A 22397-nucleotide genomic window follows, 5' to 3' on the forward strand; every position below is an offset into this window, starting at 1 on the left:
AAGTAAGCAAAGGAGGGGAGAAGTTAGGGAAAGCTCCATCGTAACTTCTGGGATCAGTTGATGGGCTGAACCTGTCTTCTCCCCCATAGGGACACCTGCCGGGTAAGAACTTTATTCTATGACTGACTCATGCCAGCTGTTATTAGTGTGTTGTTTTAAGCTCGCTGCTTGCTTTGCAGTCAGGGTATTATCACCGGCAAACTTGGAACCTTATTCTGTCACAAACTTGCATTTTGTATAACAAAAATCTTCAGCTGAAGTTCATTTTTTATGAATCTCCAGGGATTTGAGTAGTTGTTATAAGGGATTTTACTCAGTGATGCTGTCAGCAGGGGTCCCTGAACAGGTTACTCACATCACTCTCCAATACAGTGGGCTGTCAAGACACAGGTGGTGGACAGGCTGGTCGGACGCAAGGGTCTCATCTTCCTTGGGAAACTGACAGGCTGATCAAATAGAAGGGATTGGAGGAAAACCCCCTTCTTAACATGACAATAGGTATAAAGAGAAAATGTGTAAAACAGGAAACATTTATTTGTCATGTATAAACAAAATACTTCTATGAATTGAGGCAACAAGTGTCAGGTGTTTGGCTTTATGACCGCACTCCAACTGACTAATTGGTAACTCACCAAATGCAGTCTAGACGAACTCAGTGTCATTTCTGAGACTCAGCAAAGGCACAATAAAGACAAAGCAGTACAGATATAAAACTACTATACAGAAACACGAATTGTGTTGTAAGAAAAATATTCACATGGTTTCATATAGAAAGAATAAATTTAAAGATGCAGTCTTAGAGAATTAGATACATCTGGATAAGGTTGAAGTCCTAGCTGTTTGTTATCTTTCAACTTTTGTATTATAATTCTGGCAAATTCCTCTCCTTGGCTATCTGAGGTATCAAGCAGTTGTCGTACTTTTGATGTCCTTGTAGGTTTGGTGCTTATAAGTTCATAGTCTTCTTTCATGAGTAAAAATCTTGAAAGAAGAGCATCCAGTGACTGATTCAAACATGCTTCAGTCATCTGATCGATAATTTCCTCTCTTTTACTTTGGATCCACTGATGAGCTACATTCTGTTGTATGGTTTCCAAAACAAAATCTGAGATTGAAGAGGATTGAAAAAAAAAAAAAAGTATTGTAAATTTCTGTCAACAGATAGTGCCATAGAACAAAGAACAAGCTGAGAAAGAGCTGTTTAAAACTTGTTCAGAAAAAAAGTTGGTCAGAAATACACTAGACTACTAAACATGCTTTTAAGATTTCACTATTATATTCCACATTTTAAATGTTCCAGTTTCTCAGATTTGGTGGTTAGTGTTTGTTTTATCATAGAATCACAGAATAATTTAGGTTGGAAGGAAGCCTCAAGGAGGTCATCTGGTATAATGGCCTCAGATAAATGACAAAGGTGGGGCAACTTCAATGATAACTCTGGTTGCTCAGGGCCCTGACCAGCTGAACCTTGAGTGTCTCCAAATGATGGGACTTCTACAGCCTCTGTGGGCAACCTGTTCCAGGGTTCAGCCCAACCTGGTACTAAAAAGACAGAGGTGGTAACTTCACTTTCCAAGTGCACTTTTATTCAATTTTACTGAAAATAACACTAGTTTCCTGTGTGTTTTCCTCAAGTTGAGGATTCACACAGTGAAAAGGTGCCCCACTTTATGTTGGTTTTACTTTGTAATATAAGGCTACAAGGACAGAATTACCTGCACTCTTAATTTGTAAAATGCTTTGTTTCCATTTTACAGATGAACAACAGTACCAGTTTGCATTTCATACAAACATTTATTTGACATTAGGACACTTATTGTGGGTCTTGGAATTAAATCAGTGTTTGCTGTACCTGAAGAAACTGGTGATGTCCGCAGCATATGTGATGCAGAATTTGAGGCATCTGAAATACTCTTTTCTGGCAAGGGAAAATAATCGTATGGATGCACAAGAAGTTTGGCACTCTGAGTTACAGAGATATTTTCATCTGTGCTCTGACGGCTGAGAGACTGTAGACCTTCAGAATTTCCATCTTAAAACAAAAAAAAAAGGGGGGGGGGAAGGGGAGAGTGAGCTGTATTAATTCTATGTTGAAATAAAATACAGCCATCGGAGACTGTTTAGAGGAACTCTATAAAACAAGTAATAAACAACCTAAATTCACATCAGATACAACACATTATTCCTTACACTCAGGTTCTGAGTACATTCATGTCCCTTATCTTTTAACCAGGCCCTGACCATGGGTTTGGGCATTTTTTTTTTGTTTTAAAAGAACATTGAGAGGATAAATCTGGTAGATGTGACCTTTAAAAAAATAGCTCTGACAGAAAATTTTTGCAGGGACTGGAAGAACAAAACTCCTTCAAGTTTTTGGAGAGGCAGCTAGGAGTCAGCATGAAAGCAGACTGATGAAGTTTGGCAGTGTAATCAAGGTGGAAATATTTCTTTTATTTTCAGGTGGAGGGAAAGAACATGAAAAGCAACTGTAACATTCAGTGGGAGGCCAGTGGAAGCTTTTGGTAGTCTGTCAAAACTGCAGATGACTTCAAGAAAGCTTCACGTAAACTTGTGCAAAGGAAGGGAGAAAAACTTAATAGTTTCTATTTTTAGGATTTTTTTTATATAGCAGAAAAAGATGATGGATATGAAAACAGCAGTAGGAATTACTTAAGGAGGAGATGACAAATAGCTGATAAGCAACAAACTGCAGGACATATGCCTAATTCTGCATACAGTTTTCGTTACAGACTTTCACAGTGTCATTTGATAAAGAGCTTCAGAGTTAACTAAAAACCAGAGATGCAAATGTATGAATCCAGATGAACATCTAAAGACACAATAAGAAGAGGTAACTCTATGGACAACTTGGGATTTACAGGTACCTGTCCAATGGGGGAACCTGAAGGTGTATTCCTAGATCAGTGTTGACCTGTAGAAGAATATGGCTATAAGTACATGGATCAGGAATAGGATAACGTGAATGAAATGACACTCTCATTATTTAAAAAACAGTGCACTAGAACTCATAGTAACTAGTACTTTATTTCATGAAAGGGAGAGAAAGCTGGGCAGAACTTTCTCTGTAGTGTGAAGCAGCATATGTTTTCTACTGCATGAATGAGAAAGGATTAGGAGACAACCACTGAGCGAAAGATCATTTCAGAAAAGGATTTTAAACAGCTCTGCTGGGATAGATTGTTGTAGATCTCTAGGCACACGCAGATTTTTAATAACATTACAGACAAAACTACTGGGATTATACTAGTATGGTAGAATGACCTTGATCAGAGACCATAGCATAAAAAGTACTATCATAGAATCACAGAATCTTTTACGTTTGAAAAGACCTTTAAGATCATCAAGTCCAACCGTAAACCTAAGACTGCCAATTCCACCACTAAACAACATCCCTAAGTGCCACATCTACACATCTTTTAAATACCTCCAGGGATGGTGACTCAAACACTTCCCTGGCAGCCTGTTCCAATGCTTGACAACCCTTTTGTTGAAGGAATTTTTCCTAATATCCAATCTAAAACTTCCCTGGCACAACTTGAGCTGTTTCCTCTCATCCTACCGATTGTTACATGGGAGAAGACTCCAACACACACTTTGCTACAGCCCCCTTTCAGGTAGTTGTAGAGAACGATAAGGTCTCCCCTGAGCCTCCTTTTCTCCAGATTAAACAACTCCAGCTCCCTCAAACAGAAACATGCTAATTAGATTTGCAGATGTTATTCAGAAAGAACAGGTTGATCCAAGTTACTCAGAAAGAACCTAGTTGAAGTGGAAATTCAGTAGCAAAAATATGAGATCCAGACTTTCTGCTTCAAGCTGGGGCTAATCGTTTGGAATTGAGATAAGGAAAAAAACCCTAGGTAGTTTATTATGTAATGAAGGATCTTGTGAGAAAGGAGAAATAAAATTCTAAGGTATATAAAGTACAGGGGTTTCTGAGACAGAAAACTTTTGTCACCATTCTTTCAGGATACTAAGTACAGAGGTCTGGTAACGGTTCAATGACTTCAGTTAGAACATGCACAAGGAGTAGTAGGATACCAGGAGAATGAAGAAGCTTATTTAAGAAATGGACTTCAAAAGAGTGTATCCTGTTTGTCTAGCAAGACAAAGTGTATTAAAGAATTACTCTCTATATCAGAAAAAAAATAATGGGAGAAGAGGGGAAAGATCTATTTAAACCTTAAAAAAATGCCCAAGCAAAGTGCATGTATAAGCTTGCTAGGGAAGAGGAAAGGAAAAAAAAAAAAAAAGAGGAAAAGGGAGGCTGGAAGTTAGAAGAAAAGTCTTAACTCTGGAGGAGCAAGTTTCTGAAAAAAATTTCTAATTGGATTGGTGGAAAAAACAACTAAACTAAAATCTATAGTATTAACTCCTGCCTTGGTGCCATGCCAAATGCATCTCTTACCAACAGCTACCTGGGAACAGATTTTCACCTGAAACAATTGCATCTGATTTTGAAAAGTAAGAGGAATGTCGGTTTTGCTTTCTGTTATATAACTACCTGACATAGATATTGGCAAAGAAATAACAAACACTTCTTCTGTAGTAGTATATACTACATATAGTGTATATATATAGATAGATAGACATAAAATAGTGTAGGCACTTTTTTCACAAGCTTTACATTATCTATACACACATACAACAAAGTCTAAGCAGTGACTCCACACAAAGATCACCAACTGATCAGTCAGATAGTTGTACCACCACAATGTCATCAATGACTTCCACAGGTAAACACGACAATTTTTAATAGGAACCAGCAGCAAGAAGGGCTAATATTTATCATTATCTTATCTCATTACACTTAGAGACCATGCTCATTTTCAAGCCAATATTACATTTTCTAAAATTCATCACAACATTCCTATTAAGCTTGGTAGCCAAAAGTTATTCTTCATCTTTAAGATTTTTATGCTATAAATGCTTGGGTTGAGGTACAGCCGAACTACACTGCACTTGCTTTCTGCCATTTTCCCCAGTAACTCAAATTCCTTAAGCTTCGTAAATACAGCAGGAATTCCAAGGAAGAAAAATTACATATCTCTCTAGTACATTGAGTACAAGTCCAGAATTGTGGACATGTTCAAACAGGGGCTAGAAAAAAACCTGCCTGCAGCACCTCAGCACACTTTTTGATGCCCTACTTACAGCAGAAGTCAAGTGCCTTGTCTGCTTTCACACCACTGCTCCCTGCAAAGTCAAAGGATATCCATTCTTTTGAAATATACGTTTGTGTTCTTTCAAGAGAAGAAACTTAAGTGCAGTTTTAGTTTCACAATGTATTGCTATTCCACCTGGGTCTCATTGCATTTTTCTGTCTTCTGATGTCAGCAAAACTTTAAAATGGCGTTTTGTCTCAGAATTTTCCCAACTTTTGTTCAGAAAAGGTGACAGCTATGAAAGGTCTGTGCAGGTATTTTTGCAAGGAATCTAATTATTAAAGCATTTTTTAAAATGGAATTAAAAATGATTGAGAGGCTGGGCTGCATTAAAAACTTTCAGTTTATGTATCTTTAAGAGTGCCTCAAAATGTTTTAGCCTTTTTATCTTTATAATTAATTCACAAATGGTTAACTAAACTGCCTGAAGTCTGAAGGGACAAGTAAATGCTATCTCTGCACTCATGACCATGAATGGGAAAACTGAAGCTGTGAGCTGTGGGGATTGCTCAAGTGACAGAAACAGAAAATCAGAGCTCAAATACTCTAGTTTTTTACCCAGAGCACTATGTTTACAAAACACATCTCTCTTCTGACATACGGAGATCCAACTTTCTACTATGCAAATGCCATGACACAGCGGGAGGGTAAAGTTGCAATTGCAACTTAAACTCATGAGTATCTCTACCTGATGACAGGATATTGCACTTGGGAACCGACTTGAATCTTGATATATCTGGAGAGATGCTTCGAAGGGGAAGTGCATCACACTGTATGGAGCCAGAATGTGTTTCCTGGAATGATTCCAGTTGTATATTGAAAAGGCACATTAAATAAATACAAAGTTGCAGGTTTTTTACAGAGTACTTTCCCATCACTGTTTTCCCTGCTCAATAGACAGCACAATCAAAATGCAGTAAAGCAGAAGAAATCGTGTAATCCTAATACTTGTGTTATTCCATAGCTGACAGCAATTTCATATACGAGTTTAACCATTAGTAAGAACCAAAATCAGAAGCACTAAGAATTGAAATATAAAAGCAAATCTATATGACCCTATGTAATCAAGCTCCGCAGAGGTGTAAGGGAGCAGAAGACAATCTCTTACAAGTTGCAGACATTGTGTGCTGCATTCCTTCTCAAAGCGCTGGCTTTCCCACATCTAGAGAATATACCAAACACGCCCTTCTTATTTCTGCTTACCCACCCCTTACTATTTTAACCTATATAGCTATGCATTTGTTACATCCCAGCTCAACTAATGCACTTTATGCCTTTCCTGACTGCACAGGAAAGTAAACTGCAGACCGATTCCTCCTTACTAAGTTAACCCTCCCTTAAGCTCTCAGGATCTTTAATGATGCTGACATACTGAATGCAATACGTAAAATATTTACCTCTTGGGGATTCAGAGGTATATTTAGAGATACCTGCTCCACATCTGCTTGCTTTCCACTCTTGTAAATACATCGTGATTCATACAGTGACTGGAAGAGATATATTTACTTGTATTAAATTTCTGCTATAAGACAAGATGATAGCTTTATACAAACACATGCTTCAGCCAGATACAAGATTGAATAAATGACAAAGGAGAGTACATTTCTTTTAGCAAACAAATATTACCAATTTATTTGACCAACTCATGACTGTAACAAAAGCCACTTACCTTTGATCTTTTTAACAGAATTACTGCTTCCAACATAGCTATTTCATCAAATGTTCGCAGGACTGGCTCAAGGTCTATTAAACATTCTATTAAAAAAAAAATAGTATTTTGCTGAATGATTTAAAGTGGAAATTAAGTTTTCATTTTGCTAAAGGTACTTTCTTACATTTACAAAAGTAATTTATCTGTTGATACACATCAAACCACTTATGCTGCTAAACAGAAGTTTCTTGCTTTCACCTGTTAGAACAGTTTCACATCACCAAAATAAGCCCTGTGCTGATCTGGCCACCTCGGCACTCTGTATCACAAGAGATCTGGGACTGTGCCAGACAGCAAGTCTTACATTGCTGTAATGGATAGATTGGTGGGTTTGCCATGTTTCAAGGTAGACCCAACAAGCTTGATTAGCTAAATGGGACCAAGCAGCACAATACCTCAGTGTGGGTCACGGTCTTCCCACTCCACCAGAGGTATTAAAGATCTACATGAGAAAAATAAACAAACAAACCCTTACCACAGCAATATCCAGAACAGATGCTGTGAGGCAGGGCCAGAGAAGATGGGACAGTCAAGGCACTGACCTATCACATCCAATGAATCCAAATGATACTGTCCTTGTTTTCACCAAAGGCAGCAATTCAGAGAAGCTAAAATCATCTGCTCACATAGGGAAGCACATGACAGTCCAAGAAGTAAGTTACAACCTGTGCTATGCTCCCTTGCTTTCCAATGTTTAAAGGTTTATAAAGATAAATATTTCAAATGTTGAGATGACTGTGTTATAAAAATGTTTTCTTTGAAACTGTGCTCAGATACAACAAAACCTCAAGAAAGGGTAATGGCATAGCTCAATTCTATTGCATTTCTATGGATTCTGCTGATTCATCAAAACCTGTTAACCATGCTAGCATTCTGTCACACTGCATCCTTATTAACATATTTTTATTTTTTACTACAATTTTACCTCTCTTCTCCTGTATTAACTTTTTTCCACTAGCATCTTCAAGATATACATTCAATACTGGAATTCTTATTTTCTTGACTAAAACAGAGTTTTACAGGTTTGGCAATCCATTTTCCACACTGAAATACTAGCACTGCTAATTCTTGTTGATTATAATTAAACTGTAGGTACATATTCCAAGTACATGCAGAAACATGGTGATAAGTAGTTGTTATCTCTTCTTTATAAGGAGAACAGACAGGTTAACCGAGGTTTTCCATTTAAAGTTTATTTAACAAAAGGGGAGGTCTGGTGTTTTGGTTTTCTCTGCCCTGTACTACGGTAATTGCAAAATTTCCCAGTGAGCTTTACTTCCCTTAATTTGCAACAGTTCTGCAACTTCCTCTTTCTTTTTGTGATAGTAAAGTAGAGGAGAAAGCAATGCATGTTTTCTTCAAAGACATCTTACTACAGACGCAGCACTAGTAACAGAACCCAAGTTAGCTCACATCCCAGGTAATTAGCCCTTCAACATGACCACAGACTTTGATTGCTATTTTGCTTTGCTTAACTGTCAAAAGAAAATGAGAATACATAAATAAATATTATGATGTGTCTATCCTTTGTCATTTTAGAAAAATATTATAAATGGTTATATTTCCTTGTTTGGGAAAAAAATAATCCACAACTTAAAATCACACAAACCGGACTCACACAAACATAACCTGACATTTCAAAATGTTCTTAATGCAGAAATAAGAACGCCTCAAAAAAGGTCATGTAAATCATTTTGGACTGTAAATGCAACATGAAGATGCTGTATGTGTTTAGATGTGCCTCCATTTTGTCTTTTGCCAAACTGATCCCAAAAAATGGAGTCAAAAACATTTCTAAGCTATCTGAACAGCAATTTTCTAACACTTTCCCACTCAAAGGAGTATACCTATAAAGGCTTTCAAAATAGTAAACAAATTTCTGTTCACCAAAGCTACAGATGTAACTTTAAGATTGTGGACCTCTCTACTCATAACATCAAAAAATCCAAAATCAAAATAAACCATAAACCCACAAGAACCAACAAACCCTGATATTTCAGGTTTGGTCATTGCATCTTCAACCTAACCAGTGAGAAATTTAAAAGACAGAATTGTTTAAGCCAGAGCAATTTGTACTGTTCTAAATTTGAATACTTTCCGTCTACATTTTTGCCTCTCCAGGGTGATCCAGTTTTCCCTACAGAATTAGGTTCACGTTTTCTAAAGGAGAAGGAAGGAAGATTTTAAAGCACATGCAAATTAAACAAGCACGGCAATGCAGGTGGAGGAACCACTGTTGGCTTCACTACACTGATATATGTGATGATAGCAACACTTGCAAGAGCAAATTTCACAGTTTAATCATTTTCTGCCAATATTGATGGAATTACCTTTATGCAATGGCCAAAGAAGAACCAAAAGTAACCACAGAATTAAGCATTTTGAGGAGAAATTGTTACACAGGATAAATTTGGACTCAACACACACCAAATATGTCAGTTAAGTGCAAGAAACACAGGTTTGCAAAAAGCAAAACAGAACTTTTCTAGTTCACACTACACTAATGTCTACAAGCTCACACTTCAGTCTTATTCTCTAAATTCTGCAATCCACTGTAAAAATGGTTGGAAGTATCTATATTTGATCTCATGGACAAAAAGCTGAACAAAGGAAAGATGGAAAGAGAAAGTTAAGTGGGTTCATCCAGTACCTGTTCAATCTGGACAGTGGAGCAATCAAATATAAACTCTCAGTGAAAAAGATCTATACCAAGATGCAAACACAGGATGAAGTCAGTATAGTTTATCTGATATGCAATGTTTTGTTGGTGTGTTTGCCAGCTTGCTTACAAATCTCACAGTACTCATTCTACACTTCCCTTCTTAAAAAAAAAAAAAAAGTTCCCTTCAACAATAAACAAAAAACCCCAAGTCCAAGTAATTAAAAAAAGCATGCTGCTTTTGTACAGGTAAATTAGCTGGAGTCTTTTGCATTTGTCATCTCTAACAACTTGGTTTTACGGCACACACATAGTTCCATTCATAAAAGTTTGTTTCTAGATGTGGTGGAAGCAGACAAGCACCTTATCATATGCAAAACTGAGCACATACTATCTCTTGACACTTTTAACATTCCCTTTTGTGACTGTAATCTTGCTCTGTAAGTACCATGTTCAACAGAAATCTGGCAATTTACAAATATTTTCTTATTATGAAATGTAAACTCACTTAAGAACGATGGTCTTTCATCTGGGTTTTGTGCCCATCCACTTTCTATCAATCTGATGATGAGCACTCGATGAGGAATGTCCATTGACAAACTTTCTTCACTTAAGTCTAGTCGCTGTCCTTGTGACACACTATACATTATCTGCAAGGGGTTTATAACTTCTGTCAAAATAGACATCATACAGTCATTAGAAATATATGCAATATAAATAGCTTACTATAGGAGGAATAATTTAGTTTGCAGACATAGTATTTATACATCGCCAAAATAAGACTATACTTTTTTATTTAAAAAAATTATTTTAATTTATTGAACAACACTAATTTAAAAAAAAAAATACAGAAAAACTCTCATTTGAAAAGTAACTCAAAGTGTTCTTCAACAAGCTTACAAGTTGAATCATTAGAATTAACCCCTAAAATGAAGTTCCCAGGTACCAGGTCTCAGGTTTAGCCTGTAAGTAAAGCTGGAAAAATAAATTAAAGGAAGACATGACCTTACCTTCAAATGGCTGTTTCCTTGACATCACTTCCCACATAATAATTGCATAACTGTTTAAAGTATAAAAAGTGTAGAAGTTATTTCAGATTAAACTGAAAGAGGGTAGATTTAGATTCGATATTAGGAAGAAATTCTGAACTGTGAGGGCGGTGAGCCCCTGGCAGGGGTTGTCCAGAGCAGCTGTGGATGCCCCATCCCTGGAAGTGCTCCAGGCCAGGCTGGATGGGGCTTTGGGCAGCCTGGTCTGGTGGAAGGTGTCCCTGCCCATGGCAAGGGGTTGGAACTAGATGATCTTTAAAAGTCCCTTCCAACCCAAACTACTCTACGATTTTGATTACTCACACTTAACACAGTTTGCCCAGCTTTACATTTTACTAAAAACATTTTGCTAAAATGATCCTGCATACATGCATAGAACTGACTATAGCTAACTACAATGATGACCTGAATATATGGAAACTAGCAGGAATTTTAACCAGTGGCTTCAACTATAAGTAATTAATAATATTAAGTACAGAAAAAGTACATGGCATGTAAATTCCTATTCCAAATCTGTATTAGCTCTGCTCTATTAATACATTGTGAATTACGTATATGCAGTTTAAATGTCAGTATGCAAATTAAAGTGTGCTCCAGAGTCCCGGCTGCTCTGTCCTAACTGCAATACTGTGGCATCTCCCCAGTCCAGATGGACACTCTGACATTCCCACGGGAAGCAGGGTACCAGCAGGGAGGAGGGCTTTCACCCACGCTTCTACCCCAACACAAAGTCAGTCAGGTAAGATAAAGACTTGCACTCGGGAAGCACCCTCCACCTTCCCCCACAGATATACATGCTTTCAACATATGCAATCTTCTCTATAAGGAGAGATGTCACTTACACACAGCATTCACTTCACAAAAAAGACTTTCAAGAACACCACCCTGAACTACAGCTAGGAGACTGAACGCACATCTCCTTACTCAAACCAGTGACATTTTTTTCCATTCACCTCAACATGAATGGGAACTGGTTCAGTGAAAACAAACCTGCTCCACCTTTAGTAGACTAGTCACTCTCTTCAGTCATCAGGATATGTAAAAAAAACCCGTAAGTTTAAGCAACTTTGTAATTTAAATAAGATCAGATTATTTCATTTAAATAGAATCATAGAATCATTTAGGTTGGAAAAGACCTTTAAGATCATCAAGTCCAACCATTAACCCAGGACTGCCGAGCATTGAATTTGTTTATAAAAAAAAAAATCAATGCAGTTAAGATAAATAAAAAGAAATACAGTGATGTAAAACCTTCAAATCTGGCTTTCCTATTTAAGAATAGGAATTTGGTGTCAGGAATAACACCAGTAGTTCTAAAACTAAAATGAGAGAGCAAAAATATTTCACTGTATAAGAACCTAATTTCCAATGTCAAACATACCCTTGTAAACTTACCTCTACTCCCTTATTGTTTCCAGTAAATCAATTTTAAAATGGATTTAAAAGTTTTAAACATTTTACTTGAAAAAAATTGAAATCCAATTTGCACAGAAGCAATACAAATGAAATTATGCAAAGAATTATTTTTTTGCTAAAGAATTAACACTTATCAGAATAAATGTTTGCTGAACTACTCAAATAACTGCACAAAGATAGTGTTTTCCTGCACCACTAAGAAGTACAAAATTTTGCATATAGGTTACATGTAACTGCCTCTAAGCATGATATCATCCAACAGCTACCAATTAGGAAGAATCAAAACAATTAAGGAAGAATAAAGTAAGTGATGCTTAAAATTAATCATATAAATTGAGCTTTCCTAACTACTTATTCCATTCATATTTTAACATCCACCCCTGATAAAATTTATTCAGGTAACTTCTAATAAAAGCAGTCCTTCTTGTTAGAAAGCCTGCTTTTGATGCATTCCTGAGAATTCATGCAGACTGATTTTTTTGGCAGTAAAAGTTGATGCTGCTTGACTGTTGTGTGAACAATTTTTTTCTTTAAGAAAGATCCTTCCTCACAGATTAACTTTGATATCTCAACAACATTCAGCTGCATCTGCTGTGGACAATTAATCAGACATCCAACCTTTAATTCAGTTTAGAATCTCTCTACAACTAAAGACTGTCTTCTTAATTCTACAACACTGCAGCATACCAACTCCTGCTGATTTTCTGTTTGTGTTTTCCCTTCTTATTTCTGCTTCATAGCATCTCCTTATGATCCAGAGCACAGATCTTCCTGCGTGACCTTTCTGGTGGTCGTTTCCTTCACGTCTTCCTGCCTTGAACTGCCTTCCCTCTTTATGATGTCTCAGTTTCTTTCTTCTCAGATAATCTCTTTTCTTCCTAATTCATCAGTTTTCTAAGCCCTTCTACTGATCTTTTCTCTCTTATTTTCTTTCATTTGGTTGCTATTCTTCTGCACACATTTTTTTTTTCTTTAAACATTCGTCTTCCTCATCTCCACTCAGTCATTAAGCCACCAGCCATACTTTCTGTATGTTACACAATATACACTACTCCTTTTCAATGTCTTCCTAGTCCAGATTTTCTCATCAAAGGGCAAGGAAAGCAGGTATGCTACCATCTCTATTCTTTAGACAGGAAAGTCCAGGAACTTTGTGTGACCCTTAAGAGTAAGGGATAATTAAAGAGAAATAGTGGTCTCCCTGGAAGTCAGGAAGACACTCTGAAACTGATACATCTCTCACCAAAATACAACCCTGTCAAAGCTGAAGGTAAAGGTGGTAGAGTGCAATAGAGAGATGGACTTTGTCACAGAGATATGCCTCTTCATGCCTCCTTAATCTCCTTTTACACAGGTGTCCTGGTTTCAGCTGGGATAGTTAATTTTCTTCTTAGTAGCTGGTGCAGTGCTGTGTTTTTGCTGTGGTGTGGGAACAATGTTGATGGTACACTGATGTTTTTAGTTGTTGCTGGGTGATGTTCAAATTGAATCCAGGACTTTTTCAGTTCCTTGGGCCCTGCCAGCATGAGGGCTGGAGGGACACAGGAAATTTGGGGGGTACACAGCCAGGACAGGTGACCCAAGCTAGCCCAAAAGGTATTCCATACCATATGGCGTCATGCTGAGTATATAAACTGGGGGAAGAAAAAGGAAGGGGGGTACATTTGGCATGATGGTGTTTGTCTTCCTGAGTAACCGTTACGTGTGATGGAGCCCGGCTTTCCTGAGGATGGCTGAACACCTGCCTGCCCATGGGAAGCAGTGAATGAATTCCTTGGTTTGCTTTGCTTGTGTGCGCAGCTTTTTGTTTACCTATTAAATTGTTCTTATCTCAACCCTGGAAGTTTTACATTCCTTTCCGATCCTTCTTCCAATCCTTCTTCCCATCCCTCTGGGTGGGGGGGAAGTGAGCAAGCGGCTGTGTGGTGCTTGGTTGCCGGACGGGGTTAAACCACAACAACAGGACAGTTACCTCCATGATTGTTCAAATAATCCTTGAGCTCTCGAAGCCTTTTCAGATTAACTAATTGTAACTAATATCCTAAGAGCAATTGACGTTTTGTTAGATGGGTCTCCACCACTCTACTCCTTCCTGTTCTGTTACTTCTACTACTCAGAACTGACACAGATCTACCTCAACTTTCATAAAGTAAATTATTCCTTAAGGAGATCTCTGTAAATACTTCCTCCAACCCCATTACCCTGTTTTTTTCCTAACTTCTTCCCAAAACTATGTTTTTTTCTTTCCCCAAAGTATATTCTGCAATTTATATTAACTGATCTGCACAAATTACAAGGGTATGTGCATCAAGCTGTGTGAAGAGCTTTTTTCCTTCCCTACACTGTCTGTATGTGTACACTCATTTATAGAAACCAGCCTCCTCTGTCTGTTTCTGTAGTTCTAACTTAATTTCTGGAGCATTACACTTGTCATGGTGTTTCCTAAAGAAATGAGTCATTAAATCCAGCTACCAATTAATTCTTTTTTTTCCCCAATTCATTTTGTTTATACACCTATGATAGTGCTACTACCAAAAATAATAAAATTGCTGAGAATATGTTAAAATCTAAGTTCAGTAACTCAAATATGAATTCAAATTGCAAAGATCACTTGAGAACACCACGAGTTACCTGTAGATATCGTGTTTCACACTTGCACGGGTTTTCTGACTGGGATTGTAATTTTCAGGTGGCATGTAGATAATTGTCCCTCCTTCTGGCAAAGAAGTTTCACTTCGTGATTGCGACATGGAAATGACACGCCATTTTGACATGCCAAAATCTGCAATCTGGAAAGGACAAATCAGTTGTTCTGAGAAGAAAACTGGAATTATTGGCTGACCATTGTTAGAAATTCCAGAAATATGCCCAAAAGAACGGGTCACTTAAAGTCCTTAACCTAACACACAAAAAGTATGTGGGTCGTCCTAGCAACAGTAAACACTGGCTTCAGTCCAGAAAGCATTCCAGGTCATGACTCATGCTATCCCTATAGCCCTGCCCTATCCTGTTGTTCTTTTGAGGAAGGACTCATATATCATATGGCTGGGGAATCTGCTATGAAAGTCTGTTCTGTATAAAGAAAATAACTTTCCTTTGTTAAAAAAAGCAAACAAAAAAAAATCATTGAGTACTTCTAGCTCCCTTGTTGTGAAGAAAGCACAAATTCAGTATAAATCATAATAGCTCTATGTAACTTAGGTTGCAGGTATTCCAAGACAGTTGCTTTCACAAGAAAACTTTGGGGTACTCCACCTCACCCCCAAATCAATGAAATATTAATCTTCCATTAATTCATTTGATATTCTGAAATTCTGTGCTGAATATTTTCTTTATCGTGCACTCTGGGGCCTTGTCCTTTCCTATAGAGTTTACAGTTCCTCCACATAAAGAATTAATTGACTGCAGTTTACATTCTCAGACATCTACAAGCCAGGGTGCAAGATGTCAAACTAGGTTACTAGTAGGGAGACACACAGCCATAACTCACCTTCTGGCTGAGTTGCAGTGTCTGGCATACAAGGGAGACAGATAAGCAGCTAACTACGAGCTCTGCACTTGTTCAACATTTGTGTGACAGTGAAAACATTTTCAACAAAGATGGCTCTGCAAGCATTGTGGCAACTAAGATAACAGAAATAAGCTTTCAGGAAAACATACAGTCGACATCCACAGTGAAAAATAACCTTTTTTACTCTACAACTCATTCTCATCAAGCCTTTCTCACTGTAGGAAGTCACATTATCTTGCTCGTTCAGTAGCTGGGACAGCCAGAAGCACCCTATGAATGGTATCACTTTTATACCAATGCAATAATTGTTCTATTTGGCATGCATGATGACCTTCCTTGTGTTTCCTGACAGTTGTCCTAATTTAGACAATCTTGCTTCACCCCCAAAAAACCCACTTGAACCCTCTAAAGACAGTCTTCCAGAGACTCTTTACAGGAGGCAGGGCAGATACGCAAGAGTTAACCTCTTCCCTTCAGTTGCTCCATCAAAGCAGCTGTTTAGATGTGGTCAGGCAGAGCACGGGACCACACTAATGCTCTTTGGGATTAAAAAGAGAATGGATAAAAAAATTACTTGGACCAGTTCGCCAGTCAGGTTTATCAGGAAGCTTGAGAGATGGCAATACCAGCACAAGCGAGTGGGAGGAGGTATGACCTGCTAAGGGTGTGAGTGGAGACAAAGCTACGTAAGGCACCGTGCTGCCAAGAAAAATGTGCTTGCAATGGAGAAAAAGGAAATCAGCTCTGGATCTCTGATCTTTGCTCAAAGGACTCACAAATAGATTCATATCTCAGTAAGAACCGAAGCATTTGCCATTCAAATATAAACTAAGTGTAAAATATCTCTTATTTCTTATTTACTTGAACAGTATATTCTAGCCTATCAATTTTAAAAATAGAGGATCTTTTACAAAAAGTCCCTGTGACTCTTGCAATTACGGAAGCACCTAACCATTCCGTTAGATGCACTTTTAGTGCCTTTTTCATATCATGGAAGTGCTATTTTAAAAGGCAGAATTAAAGTTTTAAACTAATGTTACTTCTCCATGTATGTTTGCTCTTTGGTGCTTCACAAAAGCCATCTGCCAACATGTTACAGATTTCAGTTAAGTTTTACATGTTCTCATACTATGCTAACAGAACATATATGTACATATTGCATGATAAATATAAAATGGGGTATTAACATTTGAATTTGACCTACTGTCCCCCAGAACTAACTTGTCTGAGTACCTCAGACAGGAACACTTTCTATTCTCACGAAAGGGCCAGATGGAGCTACCCTTGGAAGGCTGTCATACGAGAGTGTCACTGCTACTGAGTATCACCTACTGCTATAGCAGAAACAGCCTGAATTCTGGCTTTCGCATCGTTTCAGATGGATAGAATCCACATTTGAGCAAAGGAGAATTTTCAAAAGAAAAACTCAAAAGTTCTGTCTGCAAGGATAGAAGAAAACATCTGGCATACAATTACAACCCCTCTGTATGGCTGCATCCTCACTCTTCTTCCTCTACAATAATTCAAACACTTTTGCTCATTCTGGATGCTGAAGAATATAAGAATTAAATAACTCTACCTTGACATGAAACTCATCATCCAGCAAAATATTCTGGGTTTTCAAGTCATGGTGCAGCAGTGGAGGATTCATGTTGTGTAAATAGTTTACTCCCAATGCAATTTCATAAAGAATGCGGAATCTCAGGCACCAGGGAATGTTAGGATATAGATCTTTCTGCCAAGATAAAACCACAAAACCAGAATATAATCCTCCATCCTTATCTAACAACACAACACAAAGACTTTTATAATACGAAGAAAGTAACTTGGACAAGCAGTAAACTTTTAAAACATACATTATATGAACTCCTTAAAAAATTGTAACTAAGCATTAAGACCGGTTAGCTGTTAAAACAAATACATAAATGTTAATCATGCAGTGTTATGTTTCCATTCCCTAGCATTCATGTAATAGTTCATAACTGCTATAGATGATGTATTACACTTACTACATTACTCATTCATATGAAAGTATGATTTGCAGATGAACTCCTGTATGAAACTTGCAACCCACAGATTATGAATACTACACAAAGGACGGTAAGAATCATATCTTCGACTGACACTGGGGGAAAAAAAGAGGCTGTGGTGAAACTAAGTGCAAAATACTACCTTTATAAATATTAATACAGCAAGGAAAAAAAACCACAACTACCTTTGTAAATATTAATACACCAAGAAAAAGGCAGTAAAACTCAACTGGCATCTTAAAAGTTACATTGACACCAATGCCTTTATGAAAAACACAGCTGAGCTCTCTAAGGCATAAAACACGTACTGATTAAAGGTACAAAAGAGACTGCAGTGCTGTTGAGACACAAATGCAGTAGCTTTACAGTAGCAACACTGGATGCTCAGACCAAGTTAATTGGAGCAGCTGAGAGTTCAGCACAGGAGAACTTACTCCTGAGAGTATCATCTGGTAGAAATAGCCATATCTGTCTTCATTTTATTTTAATAAAGATTCATATTCAGGGAAAAAATACTTATCTTTGTGTGATGTTTACACTGGCAATAATTCTGAAACCCAGGTTGAAGTAAGCATAAGTATTTAAGCTTCTAATTTGAGAACAGCAGAGGTTTGAAAAGTGATTGTATATAATAATTCAACATGAAGCCAGTTATAGGTTATGACATTAAAAGGAAAAGTGTAATAGAACTAAAGTCTGCTGAGTTTTGTTGTCTTTTTGGGGTACAGAAAATCCATCTGAGCACCAAAAACTACTAGCGATAATGACTGTCCTTTGATTTGAAATATTATTAATAATACACTTTACTATATTACTTCAAGTATGGAAATCACAATCTATTCAAAACAACCAGGCATTGTATTTAAGACTGTAAGTACACTTACCCCATGTAAAAGCTGGTTTAATGACCCATTTGTCATATATTCTGTTACTATCCCCAGAAATTCAGGCTCGTTGCAAATTCCCAAAATTGGCAGAATGTAACTAAACCTGGCTTTGTGTAATATCTCTGCTTCTTTTAGAAGGTGGCTTCTATCACTTAAAAGCAAGCAAACAAACAAAAAACATTACCATACCTGTACTAGGAAACTCAGAACAAATCTTGGTTTCACTATGTTATCTTTAAAAAATTATGTACCTATACGCAGTACCACCACCTTTCACCATTTTATTCTTACTATGCTGTTTTGATTACAGGATACTGTAAGGCAAATTAGAATCTGCAAATGCAAATACAAGATAGCTTCCCCAGGTTTTTTTTACCACACAAATATCTCTACTTCCATCACACATTTAATCCATGTTTCCACTAAATAAGGAAAAAGTCAGAACTCCAACTTCCACCACCCTGTGTAACCGTAACAGTAATAACCAGCCATACTTGTCCTATTTTACTGGCCATCTTCAAACCCCAAGTTTTCGCTGAGGCTCAATATTAATCTTCTACTGAGCGGAGATTTTAATACTCCTAACTCTACAACCATTTAAATTGTGCACTAAAACAATATGGGCTAAAGAAATGTACCTTCAGTTTCTGAAGGAAAAGGAACTACCAATTATGTTTTGTTTTCACATAAATTTTTCCTTCAAATTGGGCCCCTGCTTTGAATCATCATCTGGAAAAAAACATCCCCTGGTTGCACAGGAAGCAGGAAGGGACCAGCCTCTTGTTTGGATGTCTGAATGTGGCTGTGTGAACGCTTTCTGTTACATCAAACCTCCTCATAAAAGTGAGTTAGATGCATCTTTACAAATTCAGACCTTGTAGCATGTGGATTTGAGAAGCCCAAGTTTTAGTGAAGATTGATTATGGTTCTATCCCTAAAAATGATAAACTATTTGGAATGCCTTATATCTCAAATGTTCTTGAAAAAAATAGGATTGCTGACAGTGAGGATACTTGGACCATGAATATGTTAATTCTAAGAAAAAAAGATTTAATTTTATACCAATGGAGATCGGTATAGGTGCAAGTACAGGACTTTTACAACACATCTAAGATTGATCCTTTGAATATGAGCCCGTCTGATTTAAAAGCAATACAGCTGTGCTTAGGGCATGGTTGCATACAAACCAGAGCTGTGCCAATCGTGATTTGCTAAGTACAGTGCCATGTTAATGTGCTTATACACCTCCTGGGTGAGAGCTGGCATGCATCCATCAAGCCAGGGCAGACACCAAAGAGTTCACGTCAGTCTGGACCCATCAACGTAGATCTAGCCCTCACAAAGAAAAGGCCATCAGGGCACATGGGGAAACGAGGAAGCCTGGAGAACTAAAGCCTGCTGCTTTTAGGACAGGAAAACGTTGAACTTAGAAGGATGTGAAATCAAGGGCAATTGTTAGTCCTTATCTATGTGATGGAAAAAGGCTTCTGTTACAGGAAACTCTAGGAAATGGTCAAAGTGAAAAGGCAGCCTTCAAGAAAAGCATGGGGCAAAGACATAACTCCTTCCCTTCTTCCTGTCCAGAAAAGACTAGGTTTGAGACAGCTAGGGGTTTTCCCAGACTGTGAGGCATATCTGCATGGGATTCAGCTGTAGCCTGGAAAAGAGTTGCAACATGGTGAGGTCTATTCCCGTGTCTGTAAGTCACTTCACCTTTGTCTGCTCTATACCAGGAGGGCATTGAGTAATGCCTAAATCAGTACAAGCCTACAACAGCTTCCCAACCAGCTTTGCTTTTTTGGCTGGTCACACACCAGGTTCTGGGAAAACACAATGCAGGCTTCCTGTTTAAGGAATTAACTGCACCACAAACTCTTCCCGGTTCTTGACAGCATTTACAGGGTGGCATTTTATATTGCCTACTATGTAACCGACAAATCACTTGCTGCAGACACACCAGTATAACGCATTTCTTACAGGTTTTGGTCTTCTTAGAGCGCTTCCAAGCTTTGCATGGTGTACAGTAGGTGTCTAAATTATTTTGATTACCTCAGTTGCCCTTTTCATCATAATTTCATGGGTTAGATGTTGCTAACCTAAATTCTTGCAAGGCTAAAAATAATATTTGTTGTTTTCTCCCATCTGAGTTGGGAGGATAAACATTGTTCTGATTAGCAGGGATTTAAGCTGGCATTTAAATTAAAGAAAAAACCCATCAATAAACTTATCAGAGAACATTGTATTCCTGCTTAAAAACATAACTGAGATTCCATTTCATTTTGGCAAGATTTCAGAGATAAAGCTTGTGTATACACACCTGGGGAATAAGAGGTGAAATAGCTTAAAACAAGTTATCTTATATTCTAGCACGCTAGGTCACAAGACTAGAAGCCTTGTTATTTTGAGTGAAGCTATTCTGCCTAAATAGCTAATACTAGATCAAAGAAACCTGAGGCAGTAAAGATTAAAGACACCTAGATAAGATGTAAGAGGCAGGCTTCAGATAGCCTTAAGAAGAGGCAAGTTTGCATTGGTAAGATAAAAAAATTGGCACTATAGGAAGTGAATGAGACAGAGATGGATGAAAAATTATTACCTGCTTCCCCCTTACATGGGGTGACAGCACCTGTAATAAACTTGTCACTTGAGCCCCAGGAAAATTGGGAACACAAGGATTAATAGTTGAAGAACTAATGGAAAGTATCAGTTGTATGTGGGAGCCTACAAGCCTATTATTTTAAATTAACTTCTCTCAGTACTGTGAGAACCGGGACAAAAAAGACCAACCAAAGAAACAAAAAAAGGAAACTATCATGTATTGTCTCAGAGAAGCTTGTTCTAGGAGCTAGATGCAATCTCTAGTGGGTACAGTAATACATTCCTTGTCTTCTCTCTGTAAAGAACGAATCTACAGTAACCACTGTATTTTAGTATCCTGGTGATAATTCAGCAAAACGTTTAGCGACCAACAGACCCAGAACGAAGCCGAACTGTGCAAATCCCACCCTGAGGGGGAAGCAAGGCGCACGTTGCAGAAGAAAAAAACCTTCAAAAGTGGCAACTTGCTTAGTGTCTGCCACGCTGGGCCTGAAGCCACCCATTTTCAATAACCGAAAGTGAGGAAGCTCCGGGGCTGGTATGTGCTTTCTCGTGGCTCAAGCTAAATCACCCACCGCGGGACGTCCTTTACCCCTGGATTTAAAGCAACGCTGCCTGCCAAGACACCCCGTCCGTGAGCCACCAACGGGAGAAACCCACGGCGGCACCTCCGCCGCGGCAGCTCGGCCCATGCCCGCACAGCCCGGGCTCCACCACCCGTGGCTGCGTTACCCACCGACGGGACGCCCTCACCGAGTGACCTGGGCAGTGTAGGAGCGGGGGACCCCCTGCTTGGTTTAGGGGAGAGGTGTGCTCTGCTCGGTCCCTGGCCACCACCCCGGCGGTGTCCGCCCCCCCCGTTACCTGTCTAGCAGCGGCCCCTGCAGGCATTTGAGGGCCACCGGGACCCTCCAGTCGGCATGGCGGGCGGCGGACACGGTGCCGTAAGCGCCGCGGCTGATAAAACGCAGATCCGGGAGTTTGTTGGAGGGGATGGAGGGCAGGGCGTAGCTGATGGCGCCCGCCCGGCCTCCGCCATCCCCGCCGCTCATCCTCGCACTCCGCCGCCGGGGCGGTCGCGCCGTCTCTCCGCAGGGCGCAGCGGAGCCCGCAGCGCCTCTACTGCCGCCCCGCTTCCCCGCCCCGGCGCGCCTCCTCCCCAGCCCGACGGCAGCCCCCTCCTCCCTCGGCACCGCCGGGGAGCCGCGGCCCTTCCCCACGGAGAGCGGCGTCCCGCGGGTGCCCGCCTCGGGGAGGGCGGAGCGCCGCGATGAGTCGGGCGGGGGGGGAGGGGCCGGGGGGGAGCCGCAGGTCCCTCGGGAGCGCAGGGTCGGGGCAGCAGCCTGCTCC

The 22397-nt window shown here is 39.0% G+C and overlaps 1 protein-coding gene across 1 annotated transcript; it reads right to left on the minus strand.

The window, feature by feature from the left end:
- Positions 1–512: 512 nt before the first annotated feature.
- On the minus strand, positions 513–22287 carry RIPK2 (receptor interacting serine/threonine kinase 2). The gene is made up of 11 exons (XM_027814177.2): positions 21912–22287; positions 18447–18600; positions 17112–17267; positions 14653–14810; positions 10567–10616; positions 10065–10226; positions 6856–6941; positions 6584–6673; positions 5875–5980; positions 1853–2032; positions 513–1105 (listed from the first exon to the last, which is right to left on the minus strand). Exons 1-11 carry the CDS (start codon positions 22097–22099, stop codon positions 783–785), a joined length of 1653 nt encoding a protein of 550 aa, XP_027669978.2. The 5' UTR covers positions 22100–22287; the 3' UTR covers positions 513–782.
- Between the last annotated feature and the right edge of the window lie 110 nt (positions 22288–22397).

This window comes from Falco cherrug, chromosome 3, assembly GCF_023634085.1.
Source record: "Falco cherrug isolate bFalChe1 chromosome 3, bFalChe1.pri, whole genome shotgun sequence".
NCBI classification, from domain to species: Eukaryota; Metazoa; Chordata; class Aves; order Falconiformes; family Falconidae; genus Falco; species Falco cherrug.